We start from the raw sequence: 23378 nt of genomic DNA, 5'->3' as shown, positions 1-23378 counted from the left end.
TTTCATGTACAAGTTTTTTTCCTTCTTTAACGTAAATGTGATGGTTCTTTTTAGTACAAACGGTAATAGAGGATTTGAACCATAAATCTTTTAACCTTCAACGTGGATATTGATTCTTGTTGTCGTAAATGGGATAATGGTTGAAATCCAAACTTTTAGGGAAAATTATTGTCGAGTCACTTAAATTTTTGGAGCCATACTTATGTTGTTAAGTTTTGTATATTCATTTCTATTTTCCTAATCAATCATTTATCATAAATTGAAAATTACTAACATGAAATAATATTGGATTTTGAAACTAGCTATCATAAAACATTTTAAATATGAGTTTTGAAGGACTCAAAACTATATCTACTTTTGGGAATTTGCAATTCTTACCCACCGTGAGTAAAATACCATATGGACAATATATACATAACGACGTCTTTCTAGATGTGTAAAAAAACTTCGATGAATAGTAAAATAAAAAACTATTTAGGATAAGTAGCATTTAAAAGTAGATAATATAATATCATATAATTTTAGAATACAAATATATCATAATTTTTCTTTATAACATATAGTTTTAAAGTCAGTCCCTACATCTAACCGCAATGATAATAATTTGGAATCAAATTAATAACACAAAAGAATAGATATATAGGAATGGAAGTTGATACCAATTATCTCGTAACACGATTTATATAATTAAGTCATAGTAGATTATCTCATAAAACAATATGTGGTTGAGGTTTATTGAGTGTGTGATGTAATTCAAAAATATTAATAACAGAAATCTCGACTAGATGAACCTAGACCAAAGCCTAGATAAGTAAGAACAAATTCTTGATGTAATGAAAAGATATAAAAATATATATACAAATACATGACCATTTGATGAGTATAGTTTAAGGATGGATTATTGTTAAGCAAATTGGACAAAATTTCACCTATTGACCAGCTAGGGAAGAAAGGATGAATCTTGATGGCATATATCCAACCACAACCTATTAGTACAGTACATTTATTTTTAAAAACCAAAAGGATATATAAAATGGTTAGTAAGTGATTAACAAAAAGTTTCTACAAAATTAACAGTAAATAATCACATAGAGACAAAGTTTAAGATTTCTTTAAATTCTTAGAAGTACATTAGATTAAAATTAAACAAACTTACAAATATAAAGACCAAATGACATTTTTAAACAAAATAATATGTTAGAAATCTATCGTATAAAAAAAATTAAGAAGATATCACCGTATAATTTTAACTATATGTTAGTTATTAATAACTAGTATTTTAAGAACATTGTCTTTTAGGGTAGGTTATAATAATTTTTACGTTTGAAATACAAATTATTTTTATTTAAGTAAAAGAAAGTAAATATTGAAAGAAAAAAAAAAGGAGAGAAGACGAGAGAAAAATAAAAAACATAATAGCACTTGAGAATTTTACAATTATTATTGAACATAATTATAGATTATAAATAGTTGTATACATCATACGGTACTCTATACATAAAGTAGACTACAATAACCTACTCATCAACTTCCAGTCGGTAATCCAATTGACCTCAAACCAATGAATAGATACAAATTTAAAATTTTCCATAATTTAACTTTAAAAAAAATACAATTTAACATATATATATATATATATAAAAGTTTTTAAGAGGGTGAGAGAGATGTACTTTGATTGATGGATTGATTGGAAGCCTCCACGCCACCCAACTTCATTTGTCTATTCAAAGCCTTTGATAATTCTTGAGAAAAAGAGTCAAAATCATTCAATTTCACATTTATATTATACAAATCAAAAGTCCAAATCCCAAACCACTAATATCAAAGAAGCTTCCCTTAATATATCACCATTACGGATAAATTAAACAATCCCTATTACTCCAAAATTAATTCCCATCTTCATATAAATACCCAATCATACTAAAAACAACCCAAATTACCAAAAGAAAATCCCAAAACATCTTGAAAGGACCACCAACCCAACTTTCCCATCCATCCCTCCACAATAATAATACCACCATTTCACCACCCTCCTTTTAATTTCCCTCATACCCCATTACCACTTTCATTATATTCCGATCCCCTCCCTAAGAAACATTCATCTCTCCTGCCTTGAATTAACATCTGAGATCATGGAGATGAATCTCCCTAACGGGGTAGGAGCGGCCGAGAAAAATGGGGAAGAGAAGAAGAAGGAAGACCAGAAGCAAGGAAGCGAAGATCATGACAACGACAGCGATAGTGATAGCGACATGCCGTCGTCCTTGAGCCTTAGAGAGCTTTCCAAGGTTATACTTCCACCTTTGGGAGTTTCAAGCTTTACTGATGGCAGTAAAGTTAAGTCTAATAGATGGATCATCTCTCCCATGAGCTCAAGATACAGGTACACATACAAACACACAAGTTCCTACTTACTCACTAAAACTCATCTTCTCTCTCTATATATAAAGTAGTTCAAACAATCTCATTTTTCCTTCTTTTTTTTTTTTTTTTTTGCTTCCTCCACCCAATTATATATAAGCTCTTCTAATTTATTTTTAAATATATTTTTGTCTAATCAATTAATTAGATACAGAAAATAAGAGAATGAAACCTTTTTTATTCTTAGTATATATTGAACTGTTGCCAATTTAGTATACAACATCCATATAACATCATCTCAAAAAGTTTTATTTTTGAAAGAAAAAAAGAACTTACAATATAATCACTTTTTATTGTTATTGTTGTGGTGTGTATTTCAAGGAAATTAATTTTTTATATAAATACATTGGCTTTGACCTGTGGTAAATTTGAAAATGAAGTGCATATAATTTTAAAATGAGTGGCTCAAATTAAATATTGTGATAACATTTTTTGTTCTAGTCAAGGGTAAACCAAACCAGTACAAAGTTTCTCCTCTCTCTCATATGAAATTAGTGTAATTAATTGTTCAAGCAACTGACAAAATATTTATATATATCTTGGATCTAACTGACAAAATATATAAACTCTCTAATAAGAATGATTTCAAATTTTTAATGCTTTTTTTAAGCAATTTTTTTAATGATTTTAATGTTGCTGTCTTAATATTTTTAATTATAAATGGAAATCTATCCATATAGATTTAAAAATTTAAATGTATAATTAATTATAACTAAATAAGTAAGGTATCAATTATTACTATTTATTAAACGTACTAAATATATTTATTTAGAATGGTGATCCAAAAAATAAAATTAGACAAATATAACTTTATTACTTTATTAATTTGAAAAGTCATAAAACTATAAGTATACCTAACATACAGTTATGCTTTCATTTAATTTCTTCAACTAATTTTTATTAAGTGTTTTTAACTAATAATATAGATAAAATTTATAATCAAACTTTAAAATTAGTGTTCGATTTTTGTAAAATTAATAAAAATATTCCATGGAGTGATAAACTATTTGATAACTACCGACACAACATTAGGCTTTTCGGTGGTACCAAAAAGATTCTTTTCCATTTAGAGAAGGTTTTTTTTTCCACAATGTTTCATAATTAATTGTCTCTATTCCCACAAAATTAAAAAAAAAATTTATTTAAATAATTATTTCATTCAATGCAAATTTATGGGAGAGAGTATTGTACAAATAAACTAATGAATAAGTCAATAAATTTTACAATTATTTTTTATTAATATTTTTTACTACATTTAATTGAGTGAAATGAGCTGTACACTAGAAAAAAACTTATAAAAATATTGGGTTATTATTTGAATAACAAAATTATTTATAAATATAATATGCTATTAATAGAGTCTGTTTTTGTAGCGTTTAAACATGAACGTGCAAAAAGAGGAGGAGAAGAAGTAATTAAATGAAAATAATATAAGAAGGAACAAGAAAGAGTATCCGGGGGGAAGAAGAAAGAGAATTGGTCCTTATTCTTTTCATAAGATAATAATGTTCTTTTTTTTTTTTTTTTTTTTTTTTTTTTTTTTTTTGGGAATAAGCTATAATTATCATTAAGTAAATGGATGAAAATTAAGATTGTCTTTTTAAAAAGGGAAAAGTATCACTTTCTTATATATATATTCTTAATTCTAATACAAATATACCAAATTGAGTCCATCATCTTGAAAAGTGATTCCCTTTTGCTATTGAACAGTAACTAGAAGTTCTTGACTCTATCTATTTTATGTAAATAGATAATTTAATTGATTCAAAACATTGATCTCAAACTTATATTTAAAGAGGTGTATAGTTTTTATGCCTAAAATATTAATTGAAAAGATAAGTTTAATTTTTTTTTAAGTGTGAAGGATTTAATTTTTTTAATAAAACGAATAAAAACATGAAAATTTGAGAACTTTTATATTGAAAAAGAAAAAGTAAAAAGAAAAAAAAAAAAAGGAGAGAAGGTGGATTTGAAAGTAAACGAATTTTAAAGAAAGTAGATATAGATTATAATTTATAGCACACTGCATTGTGTTCACATGGGGAACAAAAATATTATTATATAAAGCCCCCTTTCAAAAGAAAAATACCTTATCTACGTTATAAGTTTGTGTTTAGTTTTTTTGTTTTCTTCCTAAAATTTCAAAATATTACAATTGACCTCTCTCTCTTTTTTTTTCTTCTTAATCTAGTTCCTAATTTTAAAAAACTATGGTTTTGTTGTTTGATTTTGACTAAATTAAAAATAAAATTTGAACTTAACAGACTGTTTGGAAACGTTTCTAATTATCGATTTCTTGGTTTTTGTTTCTTGTCTTCTGTTTCTTTCTCTTTTTAGAACAAGAAACGGTAATGCGTTTAATAACTGTTTCTATTTCTTGTTTCTTGAAAGAAAAAACAAGAAACAGAATACAAAAAATGTATTTGATAACCGTTTCTTGTTTATTGATTTTCTTCTAGATTTATTTTTTATTTTTCACATCTACTTCAATTAAACATTAAACAAAAATATAGGTCTATCCATCAAACATAAAAAATAAAATTATCAAAATTTTATTCATTTAATACGAAGAAGTATCAATGCACGAATAAAAATAATAACATAAATATAAAATTGTATTTATTCTTCAAATGTTGCCAAATTGGATTGGCAATATCATCTCTCACTCAGACCATTTCTCTTAGATGACGTTAACTCACTTCTTAATCCATCAATTTCAACAACCTCATCGTTGTTTTGTGACATCTAGAATTTAATATTAATTTTAAAGTAAGTTATTATATCTTCAATATTCAGAATTGAAAGAAACAAAACGAAATTTAACCTTTAACTCTACTACCTATGATGCTTTAGAGAAAAACCCACAACGAAAACCCAGATTTGCACAAAAAAAAGACGAAAACTATGGATCCAACAAAGAGGAACAATCAGGCAAAAACTATGGATTCGACGAAGAGGAACAATCCAGTGAAGAGGAAGAGTTGGGGTTGTCGAGGAAGACGATGAAAGGTGAAGAGGAAGACGGTGTGCAGAGAAAAATGATGGGTGAAAGAGGAAGAGGATGATTACTAAGAAGAAAAGGAAACCAATAAAAATAATTAAGAAAAGGAAAAATAAACAAATAAAAATAATTAAGAAAAAGGAAAAAGAAACAAATAAAAATAATTGAGAAAAATGAAAAGGAAACCAATAAAAATAATTGAAAAAAAAAAGAAAAAACCAATAAAAATAATTGAGAAAAATGAAAAGGAAACCAATAAAAATAATTGAGAAAAATGAAAAGGAAACAAATAGAAATAAATTGAGAAAAAGGAAACCAATAGAAGTAATTAATTGAAAAACGGAAAAGAAGAAACTATTTTTTTTTGTTCCCAATAATTTCTTATAAAACGAGAAACGTTTACTTTTCTTTAGAATGAGAAACAAGGAACGTTGTCAAACTCTGTTTCTTAATAAATAGAAACAGAAACAGAAAACAAGGAGCAAAACATTACCAAACGGTTCTAAGAATTTAAATTTTTGAAAAATAAGGAAAAACAATTCATTTATAAAAATTGTACCTTTACTTAAGAGAGAGTTTTAAATTGAAGAATTATTGTAAATGACAAAATTATTAAAAATATCTACAAAACATAACAAAAATTCACATTTTATTAATGATTGATATTGATAGATTTCTACGTTTGTTCATCAGTATCACTAATAAAAATTTATTAGTGACTATGAGTGATATATTTGAAATTTTAATATATTTTATAAATATTTTGGTTCATCCTATTAAACTTTCATTTTAAATTTATATAATTTTTTAAAAATAAACTTAAGAGACGATTTCAACTATAATAAAATAAATTAGCTAAAATATTTATTAAATATAATAAAATTTCATATTTTAATGATTTTATTGATTTATTTTCATAACAAATCATCGATTTATTTTCATAACATTTGTTGAAATCCATATAGAATATTTTCCAAATCCTCGAATATAATCATATGTAATTAACATGATTTTACAGTTTGAATTTTCAAACACAATTGTTGTAATCAGGAAAAAAAAATATACAAGAAGTAAAAAAGTAAAGATAATGGGAGGCGAATTTGCAGGTGGTGGCAGTCGTTCATGGTTGTTTTGGTTGCTTACTCGGTGTGGGTCTACCCATTGGAAGTGGCGTTTCTGGACGCAATTCCTAGGCGAAAATTATTAATTGTTGATAGTATTGTCGATATCTTCTTCGCCATTGATATTGTCTTCACCTTCTTCGTTGCTTACATTGATCATCGCACTCAGCTTCTCGTTCGTGATTCTAAGAAGATAGCTATCAGGTTTGAATTCTCAATCCCATTTCCCCTTTTCTCATGACGGGGCATTATCAAATCTTGTTTTTAGTTCGAATTTTTAAGCAAGATCTGATGTCCATTGGTCTTTAAAGAGATCTGCACCAGTCTCTGTTTCTGTGTTTCTGTGGTAAATTTGTTTGGACAGTAGTTGAAGCACATAGTAATCAATCTTCTAATTAACCTTCTAGAACACTGGTTAGAAGCATCTAACATATCACTTAGATTTGAAATATATAGAAAATCGAACAATTAAAAATCAATATCAATCTAGAAGAAAATAATATTACAAGATTTGAACATGAAATTTTGAAATCACGTAATCTGATACAATAAGTGTTTGATCAAATGGTTTAGCAGGTTGGAGAAGGTTATTTCACATTAAGATTACATGGAAGGGAAATATAAATTAGGAAGGATAATTGAGATTCTAATTGACTACATTATGGCACAGCAGATGCTTTTTTTAACATGAAGTATCAATCTTAGAAGTTCATCCAACGACAATTTTACACAATGCCTTCATTTGTCAAAATGATGTGATGTATGTACGACGGAAATTACTATTACCTCTTAGTGCTTTACATTTTGCCCAATATGATGTGGACAAGGTCCACAACAACACCACTTGCTGTCTGTAATCTTGTGAAAATGTTAAGGGTTATCACATTTTTGTGATGAGATTTTTAGCCTATACCTCTAGCCTGCGACTTATGTAAATTGTTTTCCACAGGTACTTGTCAACATGGTTCTTGATGGATTTGGCATCAACAATCCCATTTGATACACTGGCCTATCTTTCCACAGGCAAATATGATCTTTGTCTCCCTTTTGCCCTCCTAGGATTGCTAAGATTTTGGCGATTGCGACGGGTCAAGCAATTTTTTACCAGGTTCGTTTTCGGTTCATGTTAACCCATTGATCATGTATTCCAAAAACTCAAACCCATTATGAGGCGTCTGAGTCACCGACTTCATTAGTCGGTAATAAATAACTAACTGAAATTGCACATTATTGTGAAACTCTTTCACTATCTCTCTCATTTTTAGGCATTCTAAGAGTGTAATAATGCCAAGTAACCCTACAACCCGAATTACCCAACCCATATTATATGAGTTGGGTTGGATTACGATGAAATATGGGTTGGGTTGGATTGAAAAAATTAAATTTTTTCGAGTTGGATTAGGTCTCGAGTTGGAGAGTTGAACAATTCGGTTGAACCCAACCCTATATATATATATATATATTATTTATTAAATAAAACTCTAAAAAATAATTATGTTAAAAAATTTTCTTCCTCCTTCGTGGCTTCCCTAAGTTTCCCCTCTTCTCCATTTCTCTTCCTCATGCCCCATTGTCTGACGCCTCCGCTCCTCATATTCTAGCCGTCCATCTACCTTTTGGCTGTCCGTCTCTTTTCTTCTACTCGTCCGTCCCTCTCCTTCTGTCTTCGCAGTTCATCAGTTCGTCTTCGCGGTTCGTTCTTTGTCGTTCCTCTCCTCCCTCTCCTTGCCCTTCGTCTCCCTCTTCTCAGCCATCAATTTCCTCATCTTCTCACTTGATGTTCTCAATCAACTTCCAACTTCGGACGGTGATTTCAAATCAGATATAAAATTATTTATTCATAGTTTGTTGAGTTCAAGATTGACATTTGATGTTAACCTCAAGATATTGTGAAAAATGAAAAATATTAAAGGGGAAGGAGAATAAACAACCCAACAACGACCCAACCCATATTTTACGGGTTGGGTTGGATTGAAAACTTAATTCGGTTTATTCCGGTTGCTAAACCAAACAACTCGAAAATATGTCTCTCAACTTAATCCAACCCGTTTACACTCTAACACATTCTTTGAGTAAGCTCACAAAATGAAATCAGCACCCTTAACTCTAGACTCCACGACTCATCTTAGTGCCCCCAACAGTTGCTTAACGCTGGCTTTCATTTTGCAGGCTTGAGAAGGACATTAGATTCAGCTACTTTTGGGTTAGATGTGCTAGGCTCCTATCTGTAAGTAAAATAAAAAATTTGTTCAAACTGATTGAAACTACCTGAAAGGTTGGTTACAAGTTGATGAAACATTTGTTCTGTTTGTAGGTCACTTTATTTTATGTCCACTGTGCCGGATGCGTCTACTACTTATTGGCTGACCGATATCCACATCAAGGGAAAACCTGGATTGGAACCTTATTTCCAAATTTCAAAGAGATTAGCTTTGGAGTGAGATATACTTCAGCCATGTATTGGTCTATCACCACAATGACAACTGTTGGTTATGGTGATCTTCATGCTGTGAACACCGTAGAGATGATCTTTATCATTTTCTACATGCTCTTCAATCTCGGGCTTACTGCTTACTTGATAGGTAACATGACAAACTTAGTTGTTGAAGGAACTCGCCGCACTATGGAATTTGTAAGCCTTCATATCAGTTCGTCTTTATATTGGTTGCTAAATATGAATTCCATTGTTTAACTTCATTATTACTTGAATTGACATTACAAATTTGGTTGATTTGATCACTTCTGTAGAGAAACAGCATTGAAATGGCATCAAACTTTGTTAACCGAAATCGCCTGCCTTCGAGGTTGAAGGAACACATATTGGCATACATGTGCTTGAGATTCAAGGCTGAGAGCCTAAACCAACAGCATCTGATTGAACAGCTTCCAAAGTCAATTTGCAAAAGCATATGTCAGCAATTGTTTTTGCCGACCGTGGAGAAAGTCTACCTCTTCAAGGGTGTTTCAAAGGAAACACTTGTGGTGCTGGTGAGCATAGCGCAGTTTTTTGGCTTGGCAAACAAAGGTTTGAGTAACTGACATGTAAGTTTAACTAACTATGCCATAAAATGGGACAGGTAGCGAAGATGAAAGCCGAGTATATACCGCCTAAGGAGGACGTGATAATACAAAATGACACTCCTGATGAAGTTTATATCATTGTGTCTGGGGAAATTGAAATTATTGACTGTGAGATGGATGTGGAACGGATTGTTGGGGCGCTACACTGTGGCAGTATGTTTGGGGAAGTAGGAGCACTTTGTTGCAAAAACCAAAATTTTACATACAGAACCAGAACTCTTTCACAGCTCTTGAAGCTGAAAACAAGTGTATTACAGGAAGCTATGAATTTCAAACAAGAAGACAGTATGGTCATTGTCAAGAACTTCCTTCAGGTTCGTATAAATTTCATCTCCCTTTCTTACTAGAACTGAATTTTCGAGTATAAGTCCTCCGAAAATGGAACAAGATAAATGAATTTTGTTGTTTATGCTCGGATACTGTTGAAATTCAGGGATTGTTTTGACCCAAAATCATCAAATAAACTATTGCAGGAGCGTGAGCTCAGCCACAAAATCACCATAGAAGGATCACCGGAAAAAGAGGTGCCGACGCTGATTGAAGAAAAGGATCAAAGTTTCAACTGGAAACACTCCATTGAATTAGATTTTGCTAGAGTGAACATATACAAAGGCCATCCAGTAGCCAGAAAACAGGCTTCTTGTGATGATCCTGGAAAGCTTATCAGGTTGCCACATTCAATGGAGGAGCTCAAAAAACTTGCAGGTAAACACTTCTAATGGAAACTTCGTTACTTTATCATTGAGTTCAAGATTTGCTTACTTTAGAATAAACACTTTTGACCATATAACCAAGCAATACCTATCATGAAAATCAGCTAAAAACATTTTTAATCTTTTCAAAAGTTATTTTAGATTCGCCATTTCCTCATTGTTTCAGAATCAGATTGATATGATCTTTCCTTGACTCCACTATTTGGCAATCTTAACAGGTGAAAAGTTTGGATTTGATGCTAGAAATGCTGTTTTGACAAATGAAGAAGGCTCTGAAATTGATTCTATTGATGTGATAAGGGATAATGATAAGATTTATTTTTCATAGTTGCAGATGATGAATCCTTGTAATCTGAGGCTATGAAAATAAATAGCTATTCGATAACCAAGGGAGATTTTCCCCTCAAAAATTAGAAAAAAGGGGGAAAAGTTGCAAAGCAAATCTGCCTTATTTTTGTATTTTATATTGTTTTATCATAATTTTTTTAACGAAAATGTATGAAAAAAGTATATATAACAGAACGACCACTCAATTTTAAATAGTTTACTAATAGAATTGTTCATAAGTTGGATTGAGTTGCGTTTTTTAGACCTTCAATTGTTCAAGTTGTAAATTTTTTTAATCCAAATATAGCGTTTATTAATTAAAAATGAATCCAATCCTTTTCAACTAAAAGGGAAGTCTAATGTTAATAGGTAAAATTTTGATTTAATTATTTTCGTATATTTAATGAAGGTTAAAAACTTAATATTAATTTTTCTTTTTGAGTGTTAACAAAACTATTTTGTTGGGTTGGTCTAAGTTATTCTACCAATCCATTCTAGGAAATTTTATTTTATTTAAATCCAACTTAATCTCAATGAATTGATAATCAAACTCAAATCGTACCAATTGAGTCGGGTTAATTGGTTTTCTCACGTCATTAAATTTTCTAAATACACCTAAAAAGTTGCAATTTACATGAAAAAAATACATCTTTACATACTAATGAGAGAGGGATATTGATGTATATGCTTATTGTAGACAGTTTGTTTATGGAGGAAGGAGAGAATTTGTGCAACAAGATCTTCATCATTTTTTTAATTTAATTCAACTGCACAAGATGATTATGAGTATGTATAGAACGATGAGATTTTTTTTTTTAATTTAATTGTGTTTATTTTAGGCACCTCCTATTTAACTTTTTTATTTTTTTAATTTTATTATTTCAGGTCTTTTACTTGTTTTTATTTTTTATTTGTTTTTCACCCTTTCAAATATTATATTTTACAACTAATTTATCTATATCTGAATTATTTTGATAAATTTAAGTTAAATAGATTTCTAAAAAAGCGATTTTTATTAAATTTATTAAAAATCAAAACAAAATCAAATGAGACTATTTAATATTAAATTAAATAAATTTTAAATCCTTAAATAACCTAAAATAAATGTATAACAAGTATTTTAAAAAGTATTTAAACTTTAAATGTATAAGAATTTTCATTTTAAAAAAATTCAATTTAATGGCGAGATTTGATTTAAGATTTATTTCAATTAAATTTTGAATCCAGAATTTTTATCAAATTATGCTCATACTTTTTCAAAATGTAGTCTTTTCTCTTTCTTCTTCCTTCTTTTTATATCTTCATTAATTCATTATACTTTTTATTTTAAAATGAAAAACAATAATTTATTCAACCGTAACGATTACTTAAAGAAAGTTGAAAATTTTAGGTCGTATTTAAAGAAACTAGTAAAAGACACGTGCATTATACGATAATCTGTAGCTTTAGATTATAGTAAACATTGCATATATATGTTTTGATTGTGCTAAATTTAAAAGTACAAAATTCTAAATTTAATAGAATTAGATCAACATGGAAAAAAGATACAATAATTAGATTAAAATATAAGAATTTAAATGTAAGGCTCGTATATATCAAAAAAATGATTTCTTTATAAACAATATTTTCTTGTACAGCTTGAAGGTAACTTATTGTCACCTATGAGCTTGATTCAAATATTTGTTGTCTTCACCGAAAATTCTCCTGATGGTGTAACATAAAGTTGTCCATAAGAAAACACAATTTTCAGGAAGATATATTTCAGCATTAGGAATTGTTTGTCTTTGTGCTTTGTTAATTGTTATTGTAAAGCGTAAATGAATAGAGAATTGTTTTCTCTTGAACTTGAATGGACATCCACTTTCATTTGGTGGACTTAATGGTATTCTTGCAAGCAAAACTTATTTTACTGCATGATCCCTCATTGCTATTGCAACAGATATAATACTTTTGCTAAATGATCAACACACCAATCTTGTCTCATTACACAATCCATTGGATGAATCTAAATTTCTCAATAATAACGTTGGTAGAAAGAAATCAAGAAAGCCTTTTATATAGTAGAAAAAATATTACAAAAAAATTTCAACTTTCAAGTTTTTAAATTTGTTTTGTTGATTAGAATTAATAAGATATCTAATTTGTAACTAATTTCTAAAATTGTAAATGAAAAACATGTGCATTCCAACTCTTCGCATTTCCACTAAACTTAAGTATAATTAATTAAAAAAGGAGTAGGTAAATGAAAGACCATTTGCATTCAACTTTTCACATGGTGCATACTTTAATTCCACTAAACTTAAATATAATTAATTTAAAAGGTAGTGAGAGAGGGTGTGCGTTTTATAATTACATGTATTACAAAAAAAAAAAACAAAAATGAAAAATAAATTTACCATAAAACGAAATAGTGTTTCGAACATAGAACTAAACTCAAAGGTATAATAGAGAGAAAAAAAAATTCTCCACGTTGAGGATTTTATATATACTATAGACTAAGGCAAATTGTTTAAGAAAACTAGGACGATTTGTTAAATTAAATATACAAAATTTGTATATTGAAGTTCGAATATGAATTTTAAAAAAGTTAATAATTTATTTGCACGTAACAATTACGTAAAAAGGGTTGAAAATGGATGTCGTATTTAAAGAAATTACTAGAAATTGTTTTATGAAAATAGGACATTTTGGGAAATTAAATATACGAAATTTGTGTATTGGATTTAGAATATAATTTTTTTAAAAAAATCAAAAATTTATTGGCACGTAATGATCACGTAAAAAATGTTGAAAATGGACATCAGATTTCAAGAAATTACTGAAAATTATTTTACGAAAATAGGACATTTTGGTAAATTAAATATACAAAACTTGTGTATTGAATTTAGAATACAAATTTTAAAAAAATGTATAAAAAAATAAATTTCATGACACTACCTGTATAGTCCTTTCTCCAAACATATTTTATCATAACCACCCTATAACTCTTTCTTCATAACCTTTCACCCAAACACATCTTATCATAACCTTACCTACATAACCCTTCGTCCAAACACATACTATTATAACACTAGTTTTATTATAACATTAACCCTCCATAACGCAACCTTTTCCCCAAATGGCCCCTAAGCTATAATTGGGTTGTACCCACCTCTTGTGTAGTCCGACTCTCACTTAATTAGAATGTGCCAAATGACACAACATTTTTTTTAAAAATATATATTGTTTCTAAATTTTTTATCCATATGGTAAAGAGAAGGGAAGCATGGTGGTTTAGGTGTAACCTAGATTGTACTTAATCATTTCTCTTTTTTATTGTTATTATTTTGAGGTAAAATTTAATTAAAAGCGTCACAGTTGCAATATAACCTTATCATGGTCGAAGGAGAAAACACTATTAGAAAAAATGTCTTTTTCATCCCCAAAAGGATGTAAAAGTGACCAAAGACATGAGTTATTTTGTTGATCTCCTCAAAAGGTGTTAGAATAAATGGATATTGTTTGTTTCTTTTTTTCGTGAGAGGATTCATCATGAGTGGATGCATCACTTCATGAAAACTAATAGTTGTTTGTGTTTCTTCACATGAATGGATGCATCATGAGTGGATGCATCACTTCATGAAAACTAATAGCTATATTATAGAAAAGGACATGACCTTCGAATGACACTAAATAAGCCTATAAGTAAGGTCATTTTCTATTTGGTTGAAAGGTAGATCATTGTCTATAATCCCTTGTCCTCTTCAAAGAGAATTCTCTTCATTATTCACAATCTTGACGTTCGGGAGATTCACAAAGTTTCGTTTGTTGATCTTCTAGACAGGGTGTTACCCTTAGAAGAAAGTTGATATATTCTATCCTAGGAGACAATTACTCTCGAAACTCAAGCACTAGGGTAAGTAAATTTGTCTTAAGGAGACAACATGAATTCGTTGGGCTCAGATCTATAATACATATATAATTTTCTATTTTGTTGTGCTGATAATTTTGCTAACAATCTTAAGACAAATTTAGTACATCTTCTTTAGTTCGGATTTCAAACAAAACAGAATGGTTTTTTTAGATTTTCTTCACAGTGGTTTCATATGTGTCAAGAATGGTTTAATCACAATGACTTTCTTCATCATTCGTTTTTGCTATCATAATGATTCAATATCAATTTAGTTTAATATTAATTTTGATTTTCTTCCAATTCCTATTTTTATTCAAAGTTTTCTTACAATACCATGATTGTGTCTTTGTAGGTTTATATATATATATATATATATATATATATATATATATATATATATATATATATATATATATATATATATATATATATATATATATATATATATATTTATATATATTCTTTCGATTTTATTTCAGTATCAAGAATCTTTTTTCACTACAAGAAAAGTGGTATTCTATGACACTTCATTACAAGAAAAGTTGAGAGGAGAGAAGAAACAATTGTCATAATATGTCAAAATGCGCGTTTTTGGCGAGAAAAGACGTTGTTTTCGGAAATTATTTTTCGTGACAGCTATTTACTGTCATAAAAGGGTTTAGGATTTATTAAAATGAAAAATCCTAAAATTTATTAAAATAGAAAATCCCTAAATTCTCATCCCTCCCATTTGCGCCCGCTGCATTTCTCCCATTTGCGCCCGCTTTCATTCTTAACCTCGTACGTCTTCTTCTTCGTTCGACGACCTACGACTAATGCTCCACCACGGACGGCTGCGCTGACAACTTCTTGCTCTACCACCCAAGCTGCATACCTTCTCGCTCCACCACGAAAACCTTATCCAAAACTAGAACACGCAAACCTTCTAAAAAATGCCAATACTCTTAGAACACGCAGCAGCACCAACAATCAGCCTTCGAACCGGCCTCTCAGATCAACTCCTCTTCCCAACAGTCTCGCGGCAGAGGTACTTTATTTCCTCTTTCACTCCGTGTTTCTTGTTGGTCTCAGATTTCCAATTTACTGTATTTGCAAATTTTGGTTTATGCCGGAGAAAGATGAAGAATATTATTCTGATTGTTGTTGATTATTGTAGACATGAGGCCCCCGAGTTCCATTTTTCCAAAAAATTATGATACCTGCATCAACATTTTTCAAATGATTTTCACGGCAATCATGATTATTTTGGGATTCAGTAATTAATCAATTAAATTAACTAATTAATGAAAAGAACAGCAATGAGTTACACTATGATTAACTAACCCTCTCTATACTCATTCAACCTCATGTTTTAATTTCAACTTTATTTTGGTTTTTACACTTTTACACTATGTTTGGGAACACACCATTTAAGTTAAAGTGAAGAGTATTGTGAAAGACACGCCCATGTTATTAGCAGCAAAGTATGGGGTGGTGGAGATGGTTAGCAGACTTTTCCAACATTTTCCATTGGCGATTCGTGATAGTGACCAAGACAAGAAGAATGTGGTTCTTTTGGCTGCAGAGTAAAGACACGCCCATGTTGTTGTTTGTTTTAGGGATGATATGACTTATAAATTAATGTTGTTTGTTTTGCAATAAAATATGAAATTGCTTGTTAGATCAGACTTTGTAGCTGGTAAATAAAGTTAGCTGCTCAACCCGCTGAAATCTCTTTCATTTTAATAGTCATCTATATTAATTACTCTGTCTGTGTATTGGTATTTATACTCATCTTCTGCACAATATCTCCAATTCATCCTCTATAGTTACTTGTTCCTACAAATTATCCAAGTTGTTCTCCAAATTTCGTTTCAGCTTTGTTGGTCCCTAACCACCACCCTATTGTCATCATTATCATCACCTTTTTTTTCTTTGCAGCAAGGAATATGGAGCTTCCAATAAATGCCAAGTTAAGATTTAACATATCCTTGTAAAACATTTCACAACCAATGTCGCTGGCAGTAATGTATTTTGTATTGTAAACAATTTGGACTTTGTATATGTATTTAGCATTGTAAAAATTTGATGATGGATAAAACACTCATTTTTGCATTTTATCTTGTTTCTTTTTCCTTCTTTGATCAAATGTAAGTTAGTACCTCCAAGCTAATCTTGTCTTTATGAATTTTCTTAAACTCTATAACCTACGTTAATTCCTCTTTCTTTGGTTTGATTTTTCTTTGATAAGCTGGTTCTCACTATCCATTTTACAAAATGGTTTTATCAAAATTTTGGTGAAGGTTTGCGAGCAGAAAACCAAGTATGGAGGGGTTCCTCTACTTCAGCCTTAATTATAAGGTTGTTTACTTTACTTTACTTTTTGTTTTGTTAATGTAACTTCTCTTATCAAAGAAAGAAAGAAAGAAAGAAAAATGGTGCCTTGTGGTCTAGCAAGATGTTGCCCATGGTTCTTACATGAAGTACATCTATATTACTTGAAGTTTGCATGTACAAATATTTAATGTTGTGTGCATTCACTTTAGTTCACACATTGACTGTTTATTGTGGCCTGAGATTTGTTTTTCGAAAGGATATTGTAATTATAGTTTGGATTTGTAGTAGTAGCTTGTTTCATTGTGATCGAATGAGTTTTTAGGCTATTGTCAAGGTAAAAGAACATCTCTTTTGAGCATGAAGAATGATTTTTACTATGTATTATACGTTAATAAAGATTTGTTTGTACTATGTACTATGTATTATATTATGAAGAAAGTTCATTTTTCTGCTTATTAAGAAGGTGGAATCTGTTTGGCACGAACTTAATAAATGTCGACTAAGGTTTTGGGTTGCTATATCTAATTTGCTCATTACCAGGGATATAGAGTGGGCAAATCTGGTTTTTGGGCTTGAGCAGGTAACTCTTTTTCATCACCTGTTTTCTCCTGGTTAGTTATTCATGTGCAGATTTTTATGTCACGCTGTTTAGTGTGTCAAATTATTTAGTATACCTTGAAATTTTTTGTGGAAGTGTTAAGAACTTGAATGCTTGCTTCTCTTTGATTGATGTTCTCTTTCAAAACTATGATGATCGTGCAAAACATTTCTAACTTGTAATTATATTATTCTATATTTGAATGTATCCAATAATAGATGCTTGAAATTCAATCAATGCTTAAAAGCATAGTTTTTATCTCAGGTTGAGACAGTGGAACAATTTGGTGTTGTAGTCCTTATTTTTGCTCGAGGACTGGAGTTTTCTTTGACAAAGGTACACTTTTTAATTGGCGGTTTTATTTCTTTACTCAACGAATGTGTTAAATTTTTCCTTATGTATTAAATGCCTACACTTATAGATAATTTTCTCTCAAGTTAAAAGTTGAGGGAGTTGTAACTGTTTTTGTACATTAGTTATTGGTTTTCATATTGAGATAAACTTAGGGAAAAATATTGTGTGGCACTCAAATTTTCATCTCTACCTTCTATACAAGCTCGTAGTTATGCAAAGCCCAATTATTTGCCTATTGAGGTATGTTCTTGTACTCATAAAGTTAATATTGGTTTCTATTGTAGTTCAAAACTCTCTATTGTAGATTACAGCCGCTTGATAATTGTTATGTAAGTGACGTCTGTGAGTTTGCCAATTTTATTTTGAATTCTTGAATTGTTTGCTTACTTTGTAGGAGAATTCTTAAGAAATCTGAGGTAATGAGTAAATGTTTTCGCATTAATTATTTATATTTAACTTGTCTTTCAATCTTATGAATGATAATATACCTTTCTATGTTAATTTGTTTATGGTGTATGGGGTTATAGAGATTGTGATGATGAAGGAAAATTTTTCAAAATGGTTGCTTGTTGAAGATATGTCAAGCCATGGAATTTATTTTTGTCAGTATTGTCATTTTCAGTTTGTCTAAGCAACCTCTTACGCAAAACTTTAATTTCTTCTAATTCTCATTGAATTTATCTTCTCTTATAATCGTTGTCGTTTTCATATGTAAAGTAATAGGCAGGTATGGTAAATGCCATAATCTAGTTTAGGACATAATGTATAACTGAATTTTATGAATTTGTTATGAAACTATCATTTGCTTATCTGATTTTTATATGATGTTGTATGTCACATCTTTCGTCTTTGTATTCTCTTATGTTGTAACTAAATTTTCTCTTTGTTTCACTTTTTAGGCTATCAGTTCCACTGAGTTAAGAAAGGTGACATATTTTTGGCAGATGTAAGCACTCAGCTAGAGAACAACAATATCACAACTGATGTAAAAGTTGACACACACTCCAATGTATGTCTAAATGACTAAACATATAATAAGGTTTCCATATGTTTTGAAAATATAGTTTCACTGAATAAGTTTGTATTTTGAAATGCTCCAAGTGTTGCTGGTGAAAGTCTTCTTAAAATGAGGTGTTCACGACTCTTGTGGTTAATTTATTAGAATAAGATAGACTATATATAAAAAATATAAGCTATCAATCTATCGTGCAACACTAATTATCAAACAATTTATACTCGTATGGGCACAGATTGATCTTCAGGTTGAACTCCAATATCAACATGAATATGCTGGAATAAGCACTGGCATTGGTCCGACTGCCAACCCCATTGTTAACTTCGCTGGTGTTATTGGAAATGAGAAACTCTCACTTGGAATAGATTTGTCATTTGACACTGCTTCAGGAAACATTACTAAATTGAATGCAGGCTTGAGTTACACTCACTCTAACCTTATTGCGGCACTTACCTTGTAAGGAAGCAAACTCTTCCTTTTTACTTCTTTTTTCATACCTTTGTTTATTTATGAGAATTTGACTTTCAGACATTTCTTAAAGTGTGTATGTGCTCTATATTGTTGAAGTGTGTTGTTTATCATGAAGTGAATGTGATGTGTTTATGTGGGTGAATATGTTGTCTTTGTTGAATCATTTTTTTTTCTTTTCTTTTCTTATTAGGTTTTGTTGAATCCATTGGAGCAATGAAGCCATATTTACGCCAATTCATTGATGCATAGGTTTTTTTTATAGGTTTGGTAGGAAATTTTTTTGTTTAAATGTAGTTATTTAAATAGTTTGTTCGTACCAAAACACATTTGTATCAACAATTAAAGTAATATTACAAAGTGTGTTGGGCCTATAAAAGCGTTCACTGTTTTTCCATATGTGATTGTATTAGTTTGTAATGGTATGCATAATGGCAGGGCAACAAGAAATACAAGATTCAATAAGAAAGAGGGCTGTAAAATGATGACAGTTAAAAAGTGTCATAAATGATAAATAATGACATTTAATATCTGTCATAGAATATTAACAATGACGGCTATCCTCCGTCATAAAAAATAAACTATGACAGTTATAAGCTGTCATAAAATATAAACAATGATAATTATTAACTGTCATCGAAAATAAATAATGACAGTTACACTCTGTCATAAAATGTAAATTGTGATAGTTATTAATTGTCACCGTAACTAAATAATGACAGTTATAATCTGTCATAAAATGTTTCATTCGTGACATTTATTCTATGTCATGAAAAACCACTTTTCGTGACAGTTTTTAACAACTGTCATGAAATACTTTCCATGACTGCCGCATCAATGACTCTAAAAAACTGTCACGAAAGCTTTTAATGACAGCATTTAACTGTCATCGTAGGTCATTTTTCTACTAGTGTTTACTTCAAACCCTTCACAGCATCTTGAGCTTATAATTACCAAATATATATATATATATATATATATATATATATATATATATATATATATATTAAATACTAGTGTATCGCCTAACAACATATGTTAATTATTGCCTATATTTCATAATTCGTTTGAAAATATTATGAAGTGATAATATTTTCTCTTTCTAAGGGATTTGTAATAATAATAAAAATAATTAAGTTATTTGTGTTGGAGTTTTTGTCTAAAAGATTTTATGGAATATTTTTGACTAATTATCTTTGATTAATGAATTAAAAGATGAGATATTTAAGAGATAAAAAGATTTCCCACTATTTTAGGAATCTTGTTGAGAAAGGAAGATCTATACATATATTATATATGTGACGTTACGTAGCGCATATGCATGGTATGAAGAAAAAAAATACAAGTTGAAGAAGATCCTTTACGTCAGGGTCATCCGCAGAAACTACTGAGTTTCAAAGGTACGATGATCTTATGTCTATAAGGTCGTTATGTTGATCGTAGTAACATCAATTGATGAGTAACAGACAAAACAAGTGATTGGTATGATCACGAGGATCTTTAGAGGGATCTAAAGACGTTGCCAAAAATATTCGCTCATGTGTTCAGGGGGAGCCTGAAGCTAGACATCGTGAAGATAAGTAATTCAGGGGGAGCCTGAAGTTTGATGTCAAGACGCATGTTATTAAGTTATATTATTGAACAGAGTACCATATGTTGTATCGATATATATTAACTCAAGTGAATATTAATAAAGATTACTCATCAGGGCTGTACACAGCTCCCTAGACGTAGGCAATATTAGCCGAACTGGGTTAACAAAGTTTCATGTGTTATTCTCCTCTGCTGTCCCTCTAGACATTACAACTGTTATTAGCTTTAGTATTAATTGGAGACTTAATTGATTATTTCACTTTTTTTTCAATTGGTATCAGAGTGGGTTATTAGATCATGGAGATAATTAGAGAGGGACCATCAGCTTCACGTCCTCCTGTGCTGGACGGTAAAAATTACTCTTATTGGAAGCCTCGCATGATATTTTTCATTAAAACCTTGGATGGAAAATCATGGAGAGCACTTGTTGGTGGTTATGAATCTCAAGTGGTTACTGTGAATGGAGTATCAGTGCCAAAACCAGAAATTGACTGGAAAGATGCTGAAGAACAAGCTTCAGTTGGAAATGCAAGAGCCATAAATGTTATCTTCAATGGTGTCGACTTAAATGTGTTCAAACTTATTAATTCCTGCACTACTGCTAAAGAAGCTTGAAAAATACTGAAAGTTGCATATGAAGGAACTTCTAAAGTGAAGATATCCAGACTGCAGTTGATAACTTCAAAATTCGAAGCCTTGAAAATGACTGAAGATGAGACGGTCTCTGAATACAATGAGAGGGTCCTGGAGATACCTAATGATTCGCTACTACGTAGTGAAAAGATATCTGAATCTAAAATTGTTCGCAAAGTGTTGCGCTTCTTACCCAGAAAGTTTGATAGGAAGGTCACTACGATAGAAGAAGCCCAAGATATAACGACGTTAAAACTTGACGAGCTACTTGGATCGCTACTTATGTTTGAAATGGCTATGTCGGATAGAGAAAGTAAGAAAGGTAAGGGGATAGCCTTCAAATCATCTTATGATTAGGAGACCACTGTAAATAAGTCTGGTAATGAAGCTAATCAAGATGAGTCAATAGCCGTCTTAACGAAGCAATTCTCTAAGATGGTCAGAAAGTTCAAAAGTTTGAATACTGCTGGAAAAAGTGAAAAAACTGGAAGACATGATGGTGAGAACTCTATAAGAAAGGTTAATGACTTCTCTTACAGAAGGAATATCGACCATGGTAAGAAAAAGGAGGATGTAGGGAGGTCGTTTAGATGTAGAGAATGTGAGGGATTTGGTCATTATCAGGTTGAATGTCCCACTTATCTCAGAAGACGAACGAAAAATTATTGTGCTACCCTGTCTGATGAGGAAGATGATCATGGCATGAATGATTTCACCGCATGTATTGCAGAAATCAATTCTGAAGCTGATAGTGAGTGTTTCGATACTAATGAGGATGAAGAGCTAACACTCGAAGAACTCAAAATGCTGAGGAAGGAAGACTCAGAAGCCAGAGCTATTCAAAAAGAAAGAATTCAAGATTTGATGGATGAAAATGAACAATTGATGGGATTCATATCATCTCTGAAAGTAAAGTTGAAAGAAGTCCAGTATGTGTATGATCAGACAATTAAGTCTGTGAAAATGTTGAATTCTGGAACTGACAGCTTAGACTCAATCCTGAATTCAGGGTAGATTGGTTCAAGTAAACATGACCTCGGATTTGATACTTCAACTAGGGGTGTCAAGATTATTCCAGAAGTAAAATTTGTTTCAGCTTCAGTAAAAGAAACAACAGACCTAAGTTGTAAAAAGTTGAGTACCGATACAAGTGCCAAATTCTCCAGATAGGTCTGTTATTATTGTGGCAGAAGAGGTCATACACGATTATTTTGCTACAAATTACTGAGAGGTAGGAGACATCAACAGAAACCAAATCTTATAAACCAGCAAAATCAGTGTAGGCTCACCAAAAGGAACAATAATGTAAGGGGAACTCGCATAATCTGAAGGGTGAAGACTTCTTAGAAGTGCAATATTGCATTTACAACAGTTCAAACCCATGTTGATGCTTGGTACTTTGACTGAGGGTGCTCAAGACATATGACTATCAATCGATCTTTCTTTACTGAGTTAGAAGAATGTGCCTCGGGTCATGTCACTTTTGGAGATGGGGCAAATGGAAAAATTATTGCAAAAGGAAATATTGACAAAAGTAATCTACCCTGTCTTAATGAAGTTAGATATGTGGATGGACTGAAGGCAAACTTGATTAGTATAAGTCAATTATGTGACCAAGGATACAGTGTAAATTTTAACAACACTGGTTGTGTAGACAGACAAGAATAATCAAGTGTTCATGAGTGGGAGAGAAGAAGCAAATAACTGTTATCATTGGAGTTCCAATGACTCAAATATATGTCACTTAACTCAAATTGATCAAACCTGGTTATGGCATAGGAAATTGGGGCACATTAGCTTGAGAAGTTTTGATAAAGTTATCAGAAACGAGGCGGTTGTAGGCAT

At 30.6% G+C, this 23378-nt stretch overlaps 1 protein-coding gene across 1 annotated transcript; it reads left to right on the top strand.

The window, feature by feature from the left end:
- Positions 1 to 1690: 1690 nt before the first annotated feature.
- Positions 1691 to 10913, top strand: LOC103496112 (potassium channel AKT2/3). The gene is made up of 9 exons (XM_008457846.3): positions 1691 to 2383; positions 6529 to 6747; positions 7493 to 7651; positions 8713 to 8770; positions 8858 to 9175; positions 9292 to 9531; positions 9621 to 9938; positions 10098 to 10329; positions 10556 to 10913. Exons 1-9 carry the CDS (start codon positions 2133 to 2135, stop codon positions 10663 to 10665), a joined length of 1905 nt encoding a protein of 634 aa, XP_008456068.1. The 5' UTR covers positions 1691 to 2132; the 3' UTR covers positions 10666 to 10913.
- The last annotated feature ends 12465 nt before the right edge of the window (positions 10914 to 23378 follow it).

Source organism: Cucumis melo, chromosome 6 (assembly GCF_025177605.1).
Source record: "Cucumis melo cultivar AY chromosome 6, USDA_Cmelo_AY_1.0, whole genome shotgun sequence".
Taxonomy (NCBI): domain Eukaryota; kingdom Viridiplantae; phylum Streptophyta; class Magnoliopsida; order Cucurbitales; family Cucurbitaceae; genus Cucumis; species Cucumis melo.
This window is presented reverse-complemented; position numbering and strand designations above follow the sequence as displayed.

Excerpts from the sequence above, each read along its gene's own strand:
- LOC103496112 (XM_008457846.3), top strand. The coding sequence starts at position 2,133 with ATGGAGATGAATCTCCCTAACGGGGTAGGAGCGGCCGAGAAAAATGGG. Across the intron at positions 9,176-9,291 it reads CTCGCCGCACTATGGAATTT|AGAAACAGCATTGAAATGGC; the intron begins GTAAGCCTTCAT and ends TCACTTCTGTAG. Across the intron at positions 10,330-10,555 it reads GGAGCTCAAAAAACTTGCAG|GTGAAAAGTTTGGATTTGAT; the intron begins GTAAACACTTCT and ends CAATCTTAACAG.